A 19,415-nucleotide genomic window follows, 5' to 3' on the forward strand; every position below is an offset into this window, starting at 1 on the left:
TTTATTTATCAACTTTGTTATATATTACAGAACAAATGATTGAAACTGTGCCAGTGTTAATTTCGTCCTATGTATAATTAGAGAATGTTTATCAAACGTGCGCAATGTTAAAAATAAAAATAATAAGAAAGCGGGAAAAAAATTGATTTCACTTATTTAACCATTTTTTATCCATTAAAGGACTCAAATATACCGAAAACTATGCATTTATTTTTTGCATGCTTTTAACATATTATATAAAAGTGCCTCCATATCGTCTAAAATCTGGATGCGTCAAATAATTATGTATGGAATTTGTTGAGTTTGATGTTGCTCTTGAACTAATCATCGCATTTTCAACCGTGATTACATTAGTCATTATATAAAAAGAAATTACATGAAATTAAAATTTGTATTAAAAGCAATTATTGCCAAAGAATACTAGGTGCATATCTCTGTTTGCACATCATTTTAAATGGATACAAAATTGCCAGATGAATGTGGAAACCAAATGACGAAGGCCATGAGAGGAAAAGGAAGAGATTGGAATAGGATTAATATATGTATGAAAAGTATTATAAATCCATACAGGATTTGTTAAAATTACTATAAAGTTGCTTAATCCTGGAGTATGTCCAGAATTCAAAATTTTCATCAAGCAAGGATCTTTTTTTAGCCTTAAAAGCTTTTTATCAAGTATGTTGCTTTATTTGTACGGTACTCGAGAAGGGGGAATTATATGAGTATGAAGGATTGTCTTTGATATTAAAGAATATAAAATTGTTTATTATTTCTATTAATGCAAAAATTTATTACAGAATTTAAAAACTAAACAAAATTTATGGATGATTTTAGATGCAATTCTTGGTTGTTTATCAGTAATGTACCATCGGAAAAGCATCAAAATAAAATTTCTCTAGTCTTGAAATTTGTATTCAGCCATTTTACGAAAAATATCGCTTGTTTTTTGCTCTTTTTATTTTGAAAAGTAAAACCACAAAAATGCAAAAAATAAAAACAATACTCAACAAACTGGAAGGCAAAGGATAGATTCCTTATCGTCTACGTTACCGTTTTCAAATTCCTTTCATTCCTTAGATAAAAACTAGCAGTAATGTTTGGGTAATGTCATGAATACCTTGTATGGCACTTGTGAACGACAGTACCGAAATACAGATCTTTGCGTTTGAAACGCCTTTTTGCCGATCGATTGGTACCGTAATTCGATAAGGGACAACAGTTGTGGTCACAAGACAATATACCGAATTTTATTGATTTAAGTCATTTCGTTTATGAATTATGGCGTTTACATGCACAGGGTCAACCGCTTGATAAAATAAAAGCAAAAGTTTTCATTCATCTTTTTCAGAAATGTCACCATAATTTGTTGATGATAGAAACAGTCAAAATTAGGAATTGGAAATCCCTTTTTGGCCCCTAACTTCTAAGCAATTGCAAGTATGGAAAAATTTTAAATAAAGAAGTTGCTCGGTTTGATAGAACGCTAATTCGTCTAATTTGATCTATTTTTCCATCTTCAATCTTAAGGAAGCTATGGGAAATGAAAATGTCAACCTCTCACCATTTCCACCATCATATCTTAACATTAATTTACAACACATTGGTTTTTCTGTCAGGAACCGTAAACAGATGAGGATGGTACCTAAACCCTCTCCAGACACCATCTGGAGAACGTTTAATTGAAAAATGACAAAAAATGATTATCTGATAATATTCAGGAGAAAAAAATTTATTAAAAAAATTGAAATCATTTTTTATATTATGTTTGCTTTACTTTCTCCTTTTTATTTACTTTAATGAATCGTATAATAGACGCATTTCAGAATTTTCGTCACCCCAAGAATCGTTTTAAACATCCTGTTTGTGCCGGAGCGAAAAAAACTATTGTGACCTTTTAATTGGAAAATAAATCAGAAAATGGAGCATCAACCACATATCTAGGAAGAGAAATAAAATGTGAGATAATTATCTGGCGAGCTTTTATGTATTGTTTTATGTCAATTAGTTTTTAAAATATTTTCTAACATTATTATCGAAGAGCCTGAAATAAAAAGGTGTTATGAAAAATTGTTGAAATCCGATTTGAGATCTCGTCCAGTAGCATAAGAAACCACTCTGTGAGCTCGGGACCATTGATTTAGATAGCGAGTTTTAGGGAAATGCATCGGGTTTCGCATCATCTAAAAGGTTTTGGAATGGATCAGTATCTCTGTGCCACTTACGCTTTGCATCCTAAAATCTTTTTTATTTTTCTTCTTTCGCACTTGGGCGGATTCTCAGCCCATCGTTGATTCTGAGCATCACAAAGATATATTTTGGGACGAAAACAACAGCGATTTTCCTTTTAGACAACTTCCTCTGAATTATGCGAATATTGTTTGGGGCGAGAATGTTATTTATAACTTCGCATTTTGAAATAAAATGGATCTTTGATATAGCAAGCACCCTTTTCCGTTTTATAGATAAATTTACATTTAAAAGCATTTCGTTGAAAGTTATCGATTGCTGATTTGTGAATATTTCAAAGTGTTCATTTCTTTCTTTTTATATGAAGATAAACTTTAAGATATCAGGAAAATAAACATTTTTTGCTTGTTTTTGCAATAAAATTAGGCATAGCATATTTAAAAAAAAAACTTATCTCGTGCTTTGAAGGTTAAATGTTTATAACAAGCCTGTTTTTTATTTCTATAAATTACTTTAATATTAAAAGAAACGTACATATATATATTAAACTTCTGAGCTGCTGGTTTCTAAATCGTAATAGATAGACATTGTTTCAACTGCAAAAATTCTTTAAATGACAGGAAGAATTGTATTTTATGTTTAAATCAATAAATGTATTTTTCAAATTTTTCCTAAATCTAACGTTTTTATTCAGTTCTAGTCCTATCAGTCATGCAGAAAAGATTTCTTGTTTGCTGGCAGTCAGGAAAAGTAGACGTTCAAGAGGAGTGTGAGTGATCAGTAGCTCGTGAGGAAAAGCAGAGCAAATTTATTTTAACGATCACGCTGAAACCCAGCGAGTTTCTTGTGAAATTAGTAGTTTATTAAGAAAATAATTTTTATTGTCTTTAAGAAATATTCGTAACCGTGATATGGAATTGCTTATTGGAAATTGTATAAAAATAAGGTGTGTCTCGATGTGAATAAATGGATGACTAGTCAAGAAAACTGTTTCCTGATTTTTCTTGCGTAGAATCTTCTATTTTTTGCAAACAGCGGCACAGGGTATGTGCTCACGAACAGTGTAGAAATACTTTGTTAGGAAATGTCCCCTGTATTCGACAGCAACATATTAGACAAATTATGTTAATGTGTAAAGATTTAAACTTTAAATAATAACCATGCAGTATATCTGATATCAGTCAAATCATTAATTTCAACAATATGGATTAATAAAAATTAATAATGAAATTAATTAATTATATTAAGATAAATGAATATTAATTGAATATTTAACTACATAAGCTTATCAAATGAAAGCAATATATTAGCATAATGAAGTTTCTCTGACTTATTCGCGTTCAAAAAATCTTTTTAATAATAAGAACAGTACAAATATTGTTTTTACACCTTCATCGCAGTTATGGTGAGATTATTATTATAGGTAGTTATTAATATTATAGTGAGATTCTTGTTATCATAGAATTGTGCAATTTATCTCCAACCAATATTAACTAATCCTTGGCGTTTAACACTGTTGATAAAGAATAAATTATTATAAAGTTGCTTCCTAAGTAAATTTTACAACTGTAAGAAAAATATCGAAGAAAATCGTTTTGACACGCATTTTATGAACACTTTCTTAATTGCTATTTAAAACTTCCCCTAGTGCATTCTTAATTATAATATTTTCTTTTTTTCTACAAATTTATATTCTGAAATCTCTATTACGGCCCTTTCCCCTCCTACAAAACGAATCCCGATTGAAAAAAAATTATAAACGGAATATAAGATAATAAAATAATCTTATTGGATAAATTAACTTGTCTAATATGATTAATATGGAAGGTAGATTCGAAACAGTTGACGAATTTAACAAAGAAAATGGCATGCAGAATTTTTTATTGACCACATATGAGTTACTTGTATACCAAACAATTTATCCCCTGCAAAATTATACCAGCATTGACAATATCGATTTCAGTCTTCTCCATTGATCAGGATCCAAACAAAAAACTAGGAGTTTGATGTTTCTTGCATTGATCTCTAGAGAAAATGAAATATTAATTAAAAACAAGCTGGCATAAATACAATAATAAAAAAGAAGAAGTAAAATAAAATATTAAATTATGTACTCTCGATTGTTTATATTCTTCTTTTCCCGTTTTCTCACGTTTCCGTATGTGGCACATACTATGATAAAAATTTGTAATTTTAAAAATTGTATTCTGCAATTATTTCAGGTTTTTTTTCCAGATTAACAAACAATATCATCTCTTGCATTGACACTAAAGTACTGCAGCATCCTAATTTTTATAATTAAATTTTATCATCAGTTTATTTAATTTTTATACGTAATGTTTAAATCCCTGAAAGTCTAACATGATCTTCCTTTCTACAAATGCCTTCAATTTTCAAACGCAACACTTTGAGAAACAGGGGTAGAAAATGAATTTCTATTCCTTATCCAAAGAGTGCATAGAGAGAAACACGGTGGATTATGTTGGTTCTCAATTTCGATTTTCTTCTTTTGCGCATGAGCAGTAACACTTTTTCTCTCTCTCCTTCCCAATGTTTCAATTAGAAGGGACAGTGCATAAAACTGCTGTTCCAGAGATGCTAGAAATGGGTTTTAAATGCTTTCTACTGCGGAAAAAATTGTGAATCAAAAATGTGAAAATAAATAAGAAAATGAAATAAGATTAACGTCAAGATAAATTTTCATCGTATTTAAATTTTAATGAATGTAAATTGTCGAAATTTTTCCGTTACTTCAACATTATTCTGCACGATTCTACAAGGACTCATCATTTTCCCTCCAAGGACCAAAATTTCTCATGGAAAATCAATAATTTTATTCACACTTAAAAATATTACAGTGCACCGATACATAGTTGCAATAGATTCAGTCTATCATTTTTTTTTATTTTCGCATTTGCTGTTAATGCACCATAACTTGAAATTTGTTTTTTTAATATTAAAAGAGATTAAGTAATTCTAAAGTGCTCTTTATAAATCGGGATAAATTACATACAACTATTTTGATTTCAACGAATGAAACATTTTTCAATAATCATACGAGTATCAATGTAACAGTTTTTGATCTTATTGCTGAAAATAGAACAAGAAGAATGAATTTTAGTTTGAAAAAACTTTATAATACTATTAAATAATTTTCGATTGCTCCCATTTTTATATAAACTGTATAAAAAACTGTATTTATAAATTAAAAAAATATATTATTTACTACACTGACATTTTAGTATTCAATCACGTTTTTTAAGAAAATTCATTGGTAAGTAAATGGTTAAGTAATAAAGAAGCAGCAAATGGTTATAAGTAAATGGTTAGAAGTGTAATAAAGATGACAAGAAAAGCAACAGAAAAATTAATTTCGTATTTAAATTTTTAATAAAACACTAATTGCTCATCTATTTCAAGTAAAAATGCAATATGCAATGTAATGTCTATTTCAAATAAAAATGCAATTATTAATTACTACATTTCTTAAAATTTCTTTAAAATGGCAAAAAATGTAATTATTGGAAATATAAATTACCGCACAATGAATAGTTATAAGTTACAGGATATGCGAAATTAGATTATATGTGCCACCGTTTTTCATAATTAATAAACAATCATAGAAGTTTATTTTGAAAGGTTCATTTCACTCAAAGCAGCTAACCGACTTTCCAAAGATGATATAAATGTTAATCATTTATACAATATACAATGGAAAACATGCATACCGCATTATAAACAATTTACTCCAGGGCATTCCAGAAGCTTGTTCCAAATACTTTGGCATCTACTGGCTCGTCCTGCAGCTGAAACAGGGTAAGTACGCTTAAAATTTAAGTAAATAAAATCATTTTGATATAACAGTATCAGAAAATCTAAGTTTAATTTCCTTCTTAGTACATTTATTTTATTAAATATCGTTCGAATCTCCTTTTAAAACAAATTTGATCATTCAATTCTTTTATATACTGATTTATTTTTGTATATCAAACACGGATTAATAAAGACTTTTTTAGATAAAAAAAATGCACAATTGATTGAAGCTGAAACAAGGTAAGTAAGCTTAAAATTTAGGTAAATAAAATCGTTTTCATAAAACAGTATCAGAAAATCGAAGTTTAATTTCCTTCTAAGTGCATTTATTTTATTAAGTATCGTTCGAATCACTTTTAAAAACAAATTTGATCATTCAATTCTGATATATACTGATTTATTTTTATACATCGAGCACGGATTAATAGAGACTTTTTTAGATAAATAAAACGAACAATTGATTGCAAATAACTGTTGCAGAAAATCCTCCTGGAGGCTGTAAGAAGAAATTGAAATCGAACCAGTAACAGGCAAATATGTTCTAACGAAAGGAAGCTTGATGCTTTTAAAGAGCATTTTAAATCCCTTGAATATCGCACAGATTAATTTACTTTTTAAAGTTCCTTATAAATAAATAAAAGTTCGAGTGAGCCTTTCAAACGTCTCAATGAGCCTTTCAAACGAGCCTTTCATTATTTCTTAAAATAAATAATGTGTAAATGTATATAGGTGCAAATAAATATTAATAAAAACAGCTTTTATGAACACATATTTATTAATGCTTTAAATAATTGGGATGAATACTAAAAAATAGAATTTTATATTTTAATGCTTTTTTGTTTTTTAGACATTAGTATAACATTTCATTTCATTCATTTTTATTTCTCCATATTTCTTTCTTAATTTAGTCTTTAATTTATAAAACATACGGTATCTTCATATCAGTCCCCCCTTGTAAAAATTCCCCGCAGAGGGGCGCCACTGATGAAGATTCTATTAAATAGATATTTTAACTGATAACCTAATTCGGAAAATGTAAAAATAGTCTATTGTTATAAAAATGTTCAAATGTGCAAAATTCGACACCTATGATGTCAGCAAATGAGCTAAAAATCAATCATAGAATTCCATTTCTACAAGCGTGGAATCAGAAAAGTTAAGTAAAAATACATAAAAGAAAAAAAAAATATTCCGTTCTCCTGAAGTCGATATGAAAGTTCATAATATAAATCCTATAGATGTCAGTTCTACCGTATATTTAAATAGGCACTGTCTTTTTTTTTTAACATGAGCAATTGTTTTGCTTTTACTTTTGTTTTCCTCTTCCCCTTCCCCTTCTCTTATTACTACAAAAAACACAGAGATAAATCAAATTATAGATTTTTACCATGGGATGTTTAAAAATATGTTATTATTTTATTTTTTTGGTAGAACTGGTTTTAGTGTTAGGAAGGTCGAAAATCTAAATTCCTGTTGTTGAAAGTTTTCTGAAATTTGGGAAAAAAAGAAAGAACTCAGTTTGAAACTACATTATATTATTATCCACCCTTCATTGTTTGAGATATAAAAAAAGTAAGTCTCCACAATAGAGCCCTTTGAAGAGGATAACAACCTGGCATTATACACAGATGGGTCTAAAACAGAGCTGGGAACAGGTTATTAATATTGTGTATTCGAAAATGACATTAAAGTCCTTGAATGGAAAGGAAAACTAGAGGAATTCCATACTGTGTTTCAAGCCGAATTGCTTGGACTGAAAAACCCTATTATGCGAGCTAATTAAGAAAATGAGACGATTCAAATCTGGACAGAAGTCTTTCAAGTTTGCTAGCAATACATGATCCTCATTCTCCTCATCAACTAGTTCAGTCCTCCAACCCAGATATTCTCTTAAGATGGATCAAAGTCCATGCTGGTTACCGGGGAAATGAAGATTACCATTACCGAAGATTTTTCCATTGACGCTCCAAAACCCCGGTGCTATCTTAAACAGCATCTCCAGGAAATATTTATAAGAAAATGGCAAAATGGAAACACTGGCCGTTCTGTTTATAAAGTCATCAAAACAGTAAAATTGCAACCACTCTCCTGGACTCGTGAAGAAATCCGGTTTGTCACAGCATAGGGTCCATTCCCTTCTTTTCTTCACCCTTTCCATTTATTAGAAGATAACTATTGCTCTTGTGGAGAAGTCGACGATCCCATCCACTTTGTAACGTCCTGCCCTTTCACTCTATCATGGCACCTCCGAAAACGCTCATCTCCGCCAGAAAGTCTTTGGTACAAAAGAGTCCTTAATAATTCATCTTCCAAAAAAGTATCATAAACATGATTAGATTCCTAATTGAAGAAGGAGAACTGTTCCAATTAAATTAACCCTATCCATTTTTAATTCATTATTTAATACACCTCGCATTCTATTCATAATATAACCTTTTAAGCCCCCTCAAGTAAATAATTCTTATAATTCCTTTATATTTTCACTCATACTGAACATTTTCATGTTCATTCATCCAGTTTTATCGTACTGAAGATATTTTTTTCATTCTAGTGTTTTTTTCCCCTTGTTACGTTATATGTATTCGTATTTTGTCATTTGTTTGCTTTATTCCAATCCATTGCAGTGTAACTTTTTCTTCTTTTTTTTAATAATTTTTTTTTTCTTTTTTTTAATCCACTTACATCTATACCAAACCAAAAAGGGGCCACATGAGCTCTAGAAACGGAGGTGTGGTGTGGTGTTAAGTTTGAAACTACATCAGCCTAAGGGAAACGTACCACTGTCTTTGAATGATATCTGCAGTCGTGCTGGAGAAATAAGAGAAGTATTTTCTGGAAGGATGTTAAAATGCGACAGGGGTTGGAATAAATCCATGATCTGGAAGTAAAAAAGCAAATCTTTACAAAATAAATAATGGAAATGATTCATTATTCTATTTATGATTAAAAAAGGTAAGTTCCCTTAAAACAAACTTATTATTAACTTACTGGATAACTATTTGAAATACATTAGTAAAATTTCTCTAAAGCTCTTTCACTCTGAAGCTTTCGTAATACTTCAAATTTAATTTAGCCACATTAAATGTCAGAATATTTTTATTTACTTTTAATCCTCCCTACTGAAATGTTATGGCTATTTTCATTCGATTCACTTTATTTTTTCATTGTTGGTTAATTTAAAGGAAAAACAGCAACATTTCCGAGTCACTACTTGATAGCGGATCCAGAAAATTAAAATGTTACCATTTTTTTCTATTATTAATAAATTATAGTTGTGCACCTTAGTTTGAGTGGTATTCTGAATTATTATTTTTTGGGATAAATAAAGTTGTAAGGAAATCTAGCTATTTTTGCATTAAAAGATTATTTTGTTTTAGTGCAGTCACTATTTTATATGTAATGTAAAACTATGCAACATCCCAAAAGGATGTTTTTATTTATCTTTATAAAAATCGGCGAATATCGAATTTCTTGTATTGCATATTTAAGCAGCAAAATTAAGAATTTATATAATATTTCTGAAGCTTATTACGAAATTATGATAATTTATCTGTTGAAAAGATACTTGAGTCATCTAAGAAGGGGAAAATTTGCGAAAAACATTTTGATTGAAGCTACTACATCAAAGTTTTAAAAAAAGAAAGAAAAGAAAATCGTTTTCAAATGATAATACTGTAAAAGAAATATAAATGTACACTGTCAACACAAGCTAAGGAATTCTAAAACAAATATTTTGATGATTAAAATATTCAGAGAATACTTAGTTCGTATATTCTATTGAAATAAAAATAAGGAGATTGCTTACCTCTCCATCCTTATACAGGATTTGGCAATCAGTGTGGATGCCTCCAGAATAACGTTCTGTATCACTCTGAATTTTGAACATGACATCGTAGACAGTGTCACTTTCACTCATTGTCATATAATAATGTCTGCGATTGCCGGTAATGAAAATGTGAACTTGATCGACGTAATAAAACTGAAATAAAGATAAAAATATGCTTTCATAAAACTTGCCGTCTTTAGTGATCAGTTTTTTCATCCAGATTATTGACTTTTCAAGTTGTTAAGTTATTAATATGAAGTGAATTTAAAAACAAAATTTCACCTCTTTATCTGATACAACTGAAAGCAATGAAGTCAATTGAAACAGCTTGTTGCAAATTAATATATATATATATATATATATATATATATATATATATATATATATATATATATATATATATATATATATATATATATATATATATATATATACAGGGTGGTCAAAAAAAACAAACTTCCCTTATATATGAAAACCTAGCGGCCTATCCGCTCAACCAATCGAACCAAAATTTCAGACATGGTTGTTTGAAGGTATGCGCTGGAGATTGTGATGATTCTAAACAACACTGGGTTCATGGTTACGGTTACAGTGAGAGAATTTTGAAATTTTCGAATGGCAACACCCACTTTTTCCTTGCGCAAATTGATCAGCGTATTGAAAAACCACAAATGGCGTTAGAACGATTAGCGTGTGACGAAAATTGCCGCCGTAAAGCATATGCAAAGAAGAGCATTATAAAGGACAAATGACAACACAGAAAGGAAAGAGAAAAAAAGTTTTTATTGGAATGGAAAGTTATAATTACAGGTTTTCAACGTGTTCATCTTCTCAGGCGACAACGCATTGCATTCGGGAGATTGTGGACAACAATGCCGAACGTAACATGAAAGGAGGAATCTGCATAACTTCACGTGTTATCGCATCTTGCAATTCTTACACAGTTGCATAATTCTGTTATTCCTGAATTGCAGCAACGAAATGTCATTAGGGACATTGTATGGATGCAAGATGGAGCTCCTCCACACGTCGCCCAATGTGTTCGACCAGTGCTGCAACAACACTTTGCTGATAGAGTCATCTCTAGTAACTTTGCAGTTTCGTAGCCCCCGAGATCCCCCGACTCATTCCTATGGATTTCTGGTTCTGGGGTTATCTGGAGAGAAATGAGGATCATTAAAATGGAAAATTTTTGAGTTTGAAAATAATACAAAAAAATTTTTGTAAGAAAATTGTTTTCGAAGATATGAATATCAATTTCCGTAAGAAGTCAAAACGATTTGGCGGCCGTTAAGCCTCTTTCCGAATTCTATTAAAATTTCTGTTTGGCGATATTTTTTTACTTACTTTACATCTTCTTTCCTGTGACTCAATGTACTTTTTAGTGAAACGGCGAACCATCCTCAGAAAATTTATAATAATATTTTGCTGCTTCATTAAATAGCTAAGCGAAGAGTTGGATTCAACATAGCCATAAAAGAAGTGCTCTGAAATTCATGTAATAGGGGTTTTTTTACATTTGTTACATTTGACTGTAATAAGAAAGATATATAATAAATGCGATTTCTGTGCACTTATACTATATATATCTATATAAAGATAGATAGATGCTCCTATTAAAATTAACATTTTTATAAATATAATAAAACTATCAACATTATTTAGAAACACATAAAACTTGTCGATGCCAAAATTAAATTCTTTGAACAGTGACAAACTGTTTGAGATATCATTACATTCTCTTGAGAAAGTTTATTATATGAAAGACTGATAAAAAATATATATATACTGCACTTATATATATATATATATATATATATATATATATATATATATATATATATATATATATATATATATATATATATATACTGTCGCCAAAAGAAAAACTTCATTTTGCTTAAAAATTGATGGTAATAATTTCTGTATCTATTGAAACAATTGAAATTTGATCGATTAGATGAACGTCTCCCTTATAAAATTGCTGTCATCAAATCATGAGGATGATACTTGAACCAATATCCGTGCCTATCATCAACCTACAATAGATTGATCATAAATGGATGCATTAGTGGATTGATCATACATATCTGGAAATCACTCCCTTCCATAAAAGAGGATCTTTTAAAATGATTATATATAGAGCGATAAAAGCTATTTTGTGAAATTTCATATGTAATTTTATGACTCTTGTAAAGGATTTTCCCTCGATTATGGCACCCATCAGAGCAGGTATGTTGATGTGATAATATACCTTAAAGAGAACTGTTGTATAATTATGACTTAAAATTGTGAGGTACATTCTTAACAGTTCAAAATTCCATATCATTTTAATTATTAATCATTAAATATCTTTAAGTAATAGAATAAGCATTTCAATCGAAACTTAATGCTTTTAATTTCGACGTATATTGATATATTTCTCCTTCCTTCTAATACTACATATTAAATGAGTTGAAACTTCACTAAGTATTTAATTTTTTACAGAATTTACAAAATCATTCATTAATAGATGGAACATCTGAATACTCTACTTCTAATTGAGAGTTTACTTTTTTTTATATAAAAGTTGTATTCCGAGACAGTTATTTATAATAAATAAATTAACTTATTCAAACATTTAGAGAATCATTCGATAATGATTTTTTTACTGAATTTTGAAGGAAAAAAATTTACAAATACTTTCCAAAGGATCAAAGCAGATGATAATATATATCGTTAAGCAACTCTTGCCAGTTGATATCCGAGATGTCACCAATGCAACTTCGAAGACCTGCATCGATTACGGAGCCCCGATTCCTCCGAAAATCTGTAGCGTGGCGAGCATTCAATCTCTTCGAATGTTTTATTTTGGTAGTTTAGTTAACGTTCGTTTTTAAAGCAACACTGCGGCTGTTTCGAGACGGATCTCGTAACTTTGAATGACGGTCAGATGATAAGGATGACACCGGAGCTGGAATCCCAGCTCGAAGCTTCCACATCAGTGAGAGGACGTTTGGCCCCAGACCTGTTTACACAACGTTTCTTCGGTGGAATTGGGTCTCGAACCTGAAACTCTCCAGCTGCGAAGGCTAGACCTTACCACAAGGCCACCGTGGTCGGAGGTCTGAAGCGAGAACGCTTCTATTTGGAATAACGCGATCCGTCCCCCTTTTGTATCTTCTGTTTGTAAATCTGCACCTCGTTTCCAAGAAATTTATGGCAACTGAAATCCTTTTAAAAATGACGTCGCTTTTTCCGTGAAATAATATTGTTCATTTGAAATAAAATGAATATTCTCTCTAAATCTTAATAGCATTATTTTCCTAAATTAGCTAATAATCTTATTCTGGAGTTATACCTCATATTTGATGAATCAATTGGTTAGATAGGATCAGATTCAGAAGAATCATGATAAACTTTCATTTTCTTGATTTACAATTAAAAGTTGTTGGTTATATATTTTACAGTAGTTATAAATATTAAAGTTTAGTTAGCGTTTTAAACAAAAAAAGGGATCTTATATAGCAACAAAGGTAAGAAAAAAATGATGTATTTTTTATGTTTGCTGTAGCAAATCTTTCGAGGTATTAAACTACAAAAATCTATGCAGTAATAGAATTCAGAATTTATTTAACACCAAACACAGTGATTATATCATTAGATTGTTAAATATGCCTAAATATTTCAAAAATACGTTTGTGGAAAATTCATATAAATAGATGGAACTTACCTCTATATACAACTCGTGCTGCACATTATGCGGCTCCTCGTTAAGACTTTCTACTGGTATATTTAACGGATGCACGGTCATTGTACTGAAAGGGAAAGAAATGTTAAATGATAACAGAAGTTTCCTATAAGTAAACTGTTTATCACAAGCTTTCACACTACTTACTATCATAAAGAATGATAGAATAAAAACTGAGTTAGTTAAATATTTTATAACTGCCATGATAATCTCTTTTTCCCTTTCTTTTCCTCTCATCTCATACATCCTGCAAAATATGTAAACTCTACTTGCTTCCGTCAGAAAGGTTTCTTTTATGATAATCGACTGTCTTACAAATTTGTCAAAATTGCGAAACATACTTATGATTAATTTGAAGTTTTAGTTTAGTTTAATTATATTAACGTCCCGTTTTTAAAGCAACACTAAATCTATTTTGGGACGGACCTTGTGATTTTGAGCCATTTTCAGATAACGCGGACGACACCTGAGCTGGCATCTCCCTCTCTCCAAACTTCCACACCACATCAGCAGGAGGACGATGATTAATTTGAAAGAATATATCAAAATACTGCGTAATTATAATTAAAACATCTATGTACGGAGCTCTGAAGAGAAAAAAATGTGTCATAAGATAGAAAACATTTCTTTCCCTCGACAGTAATTTTAATAGGGATACTTCAATTCTAACCACTCGGTATTGAGACAAATTAAAACCTTTCATTTTCATTTCATTAGCTACTTTATTCCTATTACAGACAATATATATATTCAAGCCCATGGACTGTGTATAGTCAATGAAATTTCCTCCACGCTTCTTCAGGATAAATCCAAGTGCTTAAAATTCGTTACGACTTTCTAAATGGAAGATTGGGAAACTGAAATGATGGTATACATCAATGGAAATCCAATAACTTGCGCCATATATTGCGCATTCATTTGCTTCTTCATACCGTGACCTTAAGGCAAATTAATAATAATAAAAAGAAATTCCTTGTTTCAATTAAGTAATTTTCTAGTTAAAATTTTTTTATGAAGACAATGTTTTAGTTTTGAGTTGTCTGCTTTTATCGTCTTATTCGTCTTCTTTCTTTCATCATAATGTTAACATTGGCAAAACCACGCGAGCGGAAGATTCGATGAAATAATAAAACTGGTTTGAATTGCATTGCGACAGTGAAAAGGATTGTTACAAAATTGTGTTTAAAATTAATTTATTAAAATCAAAGAAGTCATTACGGTATCATTGAAAATCCAACTTTTTGAATTTTGAAATGGTGCTTATATCATTATGTGATCCAAAATTTATTTTAAAAAAACTTTCAAATTTTTATTAATATTGAATTAATGAAGAATCTAATTAAAAATTTGAGAAGTCCTTTTTTAGTGACCACTTAGTCCCCCAAAATAAATATTGGCCACATTTGGTAGATTTAAGTTCTTCGGTTAATGGAAAAAAGCCTTAACTTAGGAGTTAACACAGAACGCTTCGAACGATTTTAGCATCACATATTATTTAGTTTACAGATATTATTCACCTCCATACTATTCTATTTTTTTATACTTTTTTTTCAAATGTAATTTTCATTGTTGCATTGAAAATCAAATAATTTTCAATGTTTCATCAAATATTTATGTTCTTTTTTTTGCATTGTTAAAAGCTAAGGGGAAATGATTCTGCTTATTATCCGCACAGTGTACATGAGGAATGCGAAAATGAAATTGGAGTATCTCAAAAGACAACGTACATTTGAAGATAGAATATACGGACATTAAATGGATTGTGCCACTAAGGGTACAGAAAGAACTTTTAAGTGCTGCAAAAACGTTAGAACATAGTTTAACAGATTCTGAGGTTTTCATTGCGTGATGATTTCATGCCACTCGACTCCATTAGGAAGGTTTATGCATTCAAACATAAAAGATGTAAGCTATTAAAATAACAAGGCTTTAATGTTTATCATAATTTAATACTTAAAAACACTTCAAGGAGTGAATAATAAACATCAAGTTGTGCATAAGAGATTTACTCAAAATTAAACATAATCAATATTTACGAGGGGGGGGGGGGGGGCAGCTGGTCAACAAAGGCAGCTAGTTCCAAATAATTTATGAAAGTCAATATCTCATTATAGAAGTATACTTGATGAGTTCTTGGTAATATTTACTTTAGAATATAATTGAAAATCAAAGTGTAGAAAACGAAAATATTGACTGCATAAGATAATTAAACCGGTTGTTGAAATTCTAAACTCACAATGGTGACAAACTAACACATTCAAAACCGTAATAAAACGGTGAACGCATTTGTTAGTCTTTAAGCATTATAACTATTTAAGAATTTTTAAAGCATGCTATATGAGCAGTTCATTATAATTTATTTTTGCATATTTTCATTTATTATATAAACGAAAATTAGAAGATGAAACAAATTCGAAAATGTAAGTATTAAATGTATAAGTATTTCATCAAAAATTGCCGTACAACTTTGCAAACTATATTAAATAAATCATTTTTATCAATAAATACTTAAAATGGTCATATAAAGAACAGCAAAACAATTTATAAATAGCTATAAAATTGTTTCCATCGTTAAAATGACAATTCCACTTTTATCAATAATACAAAAATTATTTTCAGCAGTTTTTTTTTTTCATTCCATTGTATGTATTCGTGTTTGCATTTCTGTATATATATACATAAATTGTACAAAAAAATATGCGTATAAATTACAATAAATAACACAGAAAAGCATGCATAACAAAAAAAATACATGATTAAAATTGAACCAGAAATGATATTGAGAAATTAATTTACACTATAAAATCTCTTATTTCTAAAAAAAATCTAGTTTAAACTGTTGTAAAGTACAAGTCGATATTTTCTATCATTTTCCACATTTTCAATCTTTTAAGTATCCTATCATTAGAAACATTCACCGTTATTTCCCATTTTCCCAAGTAATTTAACATTATTTTTCAATCGCCTTCATAATTTAAGAAAAAACATATTACGTTTTATACATTTCACTTATATAAGGCTTTTATCTTATTTCATCATGTAATATGTTTATTGTTAAAGTTTTCAACATTTTTTTTATCTGCAGAAAAAGAATTTCCACTGTTATTTTAAAGATTCATATTAGCGTTATTAAAAATTTATTCAAAATCGTTTTTAATGAATTTTTTAAGTTCCAAAAACATATTTATTTTACAAGATCAAGTAATAAAATTCTAATAATAATGATGCACTTCCGAAAGTGTTTAACCAATGGGAAAGCATATCTGTAAAAATGCTCATTCTTAAATGCATGATTTTTGATAATTTGTTTTAAAAATTATTTCCAATTTGCTTTAAATTTTGTTGATAAAGGGAAAAAATTTTAAAAATTCCGATTCTGTTTTAAAATTTTCTAAATTATTTAATAATATGTACGAGATAAATGACGGAAAAATTTTCTTATTTCCATTTTGAAGAATTCTGAAGAAGAAAATATGTGTGGAGTAAAGAAATCATTTAGTAGACTTTTAAAAACAGTATGCATGTAGGAGCAAAATTAAATTCTTAAGGGTGCATGACATCTATCTATGTTTCTGACTGCATAGCTTCGCCCCAAAAATAAGTTAAAAAATTTTATCACTTACCACTTTCGAAAAATCGAAGTCGACTGTCAAGATTTTATGGCTAGTAACACTGAACGCTTCCTTGCCAAGTGTTTGAAACAAAAAAGAACAAAGCGTCTTCCTGAAGATTCCAAATCTTTTTGTAATGACCCTGAAGCAATCAGCGAAGGGAGGGAGAAACTAGGTTGCGTTTCATTGACACACTAGTAAAGCCAATTCACAGAAAGACAACTGAAAATGCTTACAGTTTGGAAAGTAGGGCTTTGGTGAGTTTTTAGCACTCGTGACACCCTTCTGCTTGCCCAAAATATAATAAAATTAATAAATAAATCATGTCTGTGAGCGCGAGAACACATATGGGCAGGAAATAAAACAAATAATTAAAATATTCATTAATAATGAGTAGAAAGAAATTTAATCCAATTGAGAAATCTTTCGAAAATGTGAGTGCCAAATGGAAAGGTCTTTTCAAACACTTATTTAACTTAACTTGTTTAATGTTGGTAAAGATAGCGTTTTATTGTCATTCCCTTCCCGATTTCAAGCGTTTTGAATTTTTAATCGTATGTGTATTCTTGATGACAAAACAATTGTCTAATATTCCCAGAAACTAACGATATGAATCTCAGAAAAAATGGATTTTGATACTAATAGGTAAAAGAAATAAATAAAAAGATTCTACTGTCTAGTATACTAAAAAAATATGCGTAAATTAATCTAATTACTGTAGTTTATAGATATTTATAAATCTAATAGAAGTACGATTTGCCAGCATTTTAGTAATTAAATTCTAGCTTTTCCTCCTCAAAGCTCAGGTTTTCGGAAAAGCGCTAATTTTTCATTTTTGTCAATACCAAAGTTTGTTTTAGGTTAGTAAATGATAAATAAAATGCTATTGATAAGCGCAATGATGAAATTTTAAGTGTTCCTTCAAGAAGAAATAGAGTAATCAGTAGGATCTCAATAAATCGTTCCTATTTAATGAATCATGTTTAGAATTTAGGTCTCACTTTTAAAAATTAATGTGTACTAATTATGTCACGTGTAATTTACATTTTAATACGTGAAGAAACTTTAGTAAATAAAATAAATGAGATACTTTTGATAAGCGGCAATGATGAAATTTTAAGTGTGCCTTCAAGAAGAAACAGAGCAATCAGTAGGATTTCAATAATCGTTCTTGTTTAAGGAATCATGTTTAGAATTTAGGTTTCACATTTAGAAATTAATGTGTACTAATGATGTCACGTTTAATTTATATTTTAACTGATGGAGAAACCTTAAATGGAAATAACAGATGTTGTTTCTATAGGTACACATAGAAATGCACAATACTTTTAAACAATTAATGAAATTTCTAACTTGAAATACATTCATGTTAATAAATAAGGATAATGCAAGTTCAGGAAAAGAAAGAGTCAGAAGCAAAACAAATGTGACTCATTTGCTCATTTGTAAAGCCTATTTATTAAACAAAAGGTAAAGAGCAAAAAAGATGCTATATGTTTGATATAATTAATAAAAATTGCGATTCTTTTGCTCCCTGGAGCAAATTACAAAAGAAAAAAACTTATTTACAAAAACCAATGTTACATGGTTGGTATGATGGTTAATACATAGTATGTCTCCCAGATGATGCAATACAGTCCGTACAACGCCTAGGCATGCTGAGTACCAAACTATCGATCTGATCTTGGAGAATATTACACCACTCATCAAGCAATGCTTCCGAAATTCCGGTAGACATGTAGGAGGGGGTTGACGGGCTGCAACTCTTCAGCCAAGCATGTTCCACACATGCTCTTCTGGATTCAAGTCCGGTGAGAAAGTTGGCCAGTCCATACAGGTGATATCCTCCGATCGAAGGCATTCGTTTACGATGTTTGCACGGTAAGGACGGGCGTTGTCATCCATAAACACGAATTCTACGCCCATGGTGCTCCGAAACAGACGTACATGTTGTTCCAGAATGACGTCCCGATAGATTTGACCTGTCATGGTTCCAATTTGAACATGCAGATCAGTTCTGTAACCCAGAATAATTCTTCCTCAAACGAGCAATCCTGCACCACCGTAACGGTGTCGTTCAATGATGTTCTGTTGGTGGTAACGGGTACCTGGCGCTCTCTATATGAAAGTCCGGCGAGAATCAGACTGCAAGCTAAACCTGGACTCGTTGAAAAACATCACACAAGCCCACTGTTTCAGTGTCCACAATGCATGCTCTGTACTCCAGGCTAACCGCAGGCGACAGTGA

General features: G+C 30.1%; 1 protein-coding gene across 1 annotated transcript; it reads right to left on the reverse strand.

Annotated features, from left to right (window-relative positions):
• Window positions 1–4,065: 4,065 nt before the first annotated feature.
• LOC129959470 (uncharacterized) lies at window positions 4,066–17,254 on the reverse strand. Its single transcript, XM_056072314.1, has 6 exons — window positions 17,180–17,254; window positions 13,539–13,623; window positions 9,806–9,979; window positions 8,779–8,878; window positions 5,916–5,993; window positions 4,066–4,212 (listed from the first exon to the last, which is right to left on the reverse strand). The coding sequence occupies exons 2-5, from the start codon at window positions 13,617–13,619 to the stop codon at window positions 5,920–5,922; spliced, it is 429 nt and encodes a 142-aa protein (XP_055928289.1). The 5' UTR covers window positions 13,620–13,623; window positions 17,180–17,254; the 3' UTR covers window positions 4,066–4,212; window positions 5,916–5,919.
• Between the last annotated feature and the right edge of the window lie 2,161 nt (window positions 17,255–19,415).

Source organism: Argiope bruennichi, chromosome X1 (assembly GCF_947563725.1).
Source record: "Argiope bruennichi chromosome X1, qqArgBrue1.1, whole genome shotgun sequence".
NCBI classification, from domain to species: Eukaryota; Metazoa; Arthropoda; class Arachnida; order Araneae; family Araneidae; genus Argiope; species Argiope bruennichi.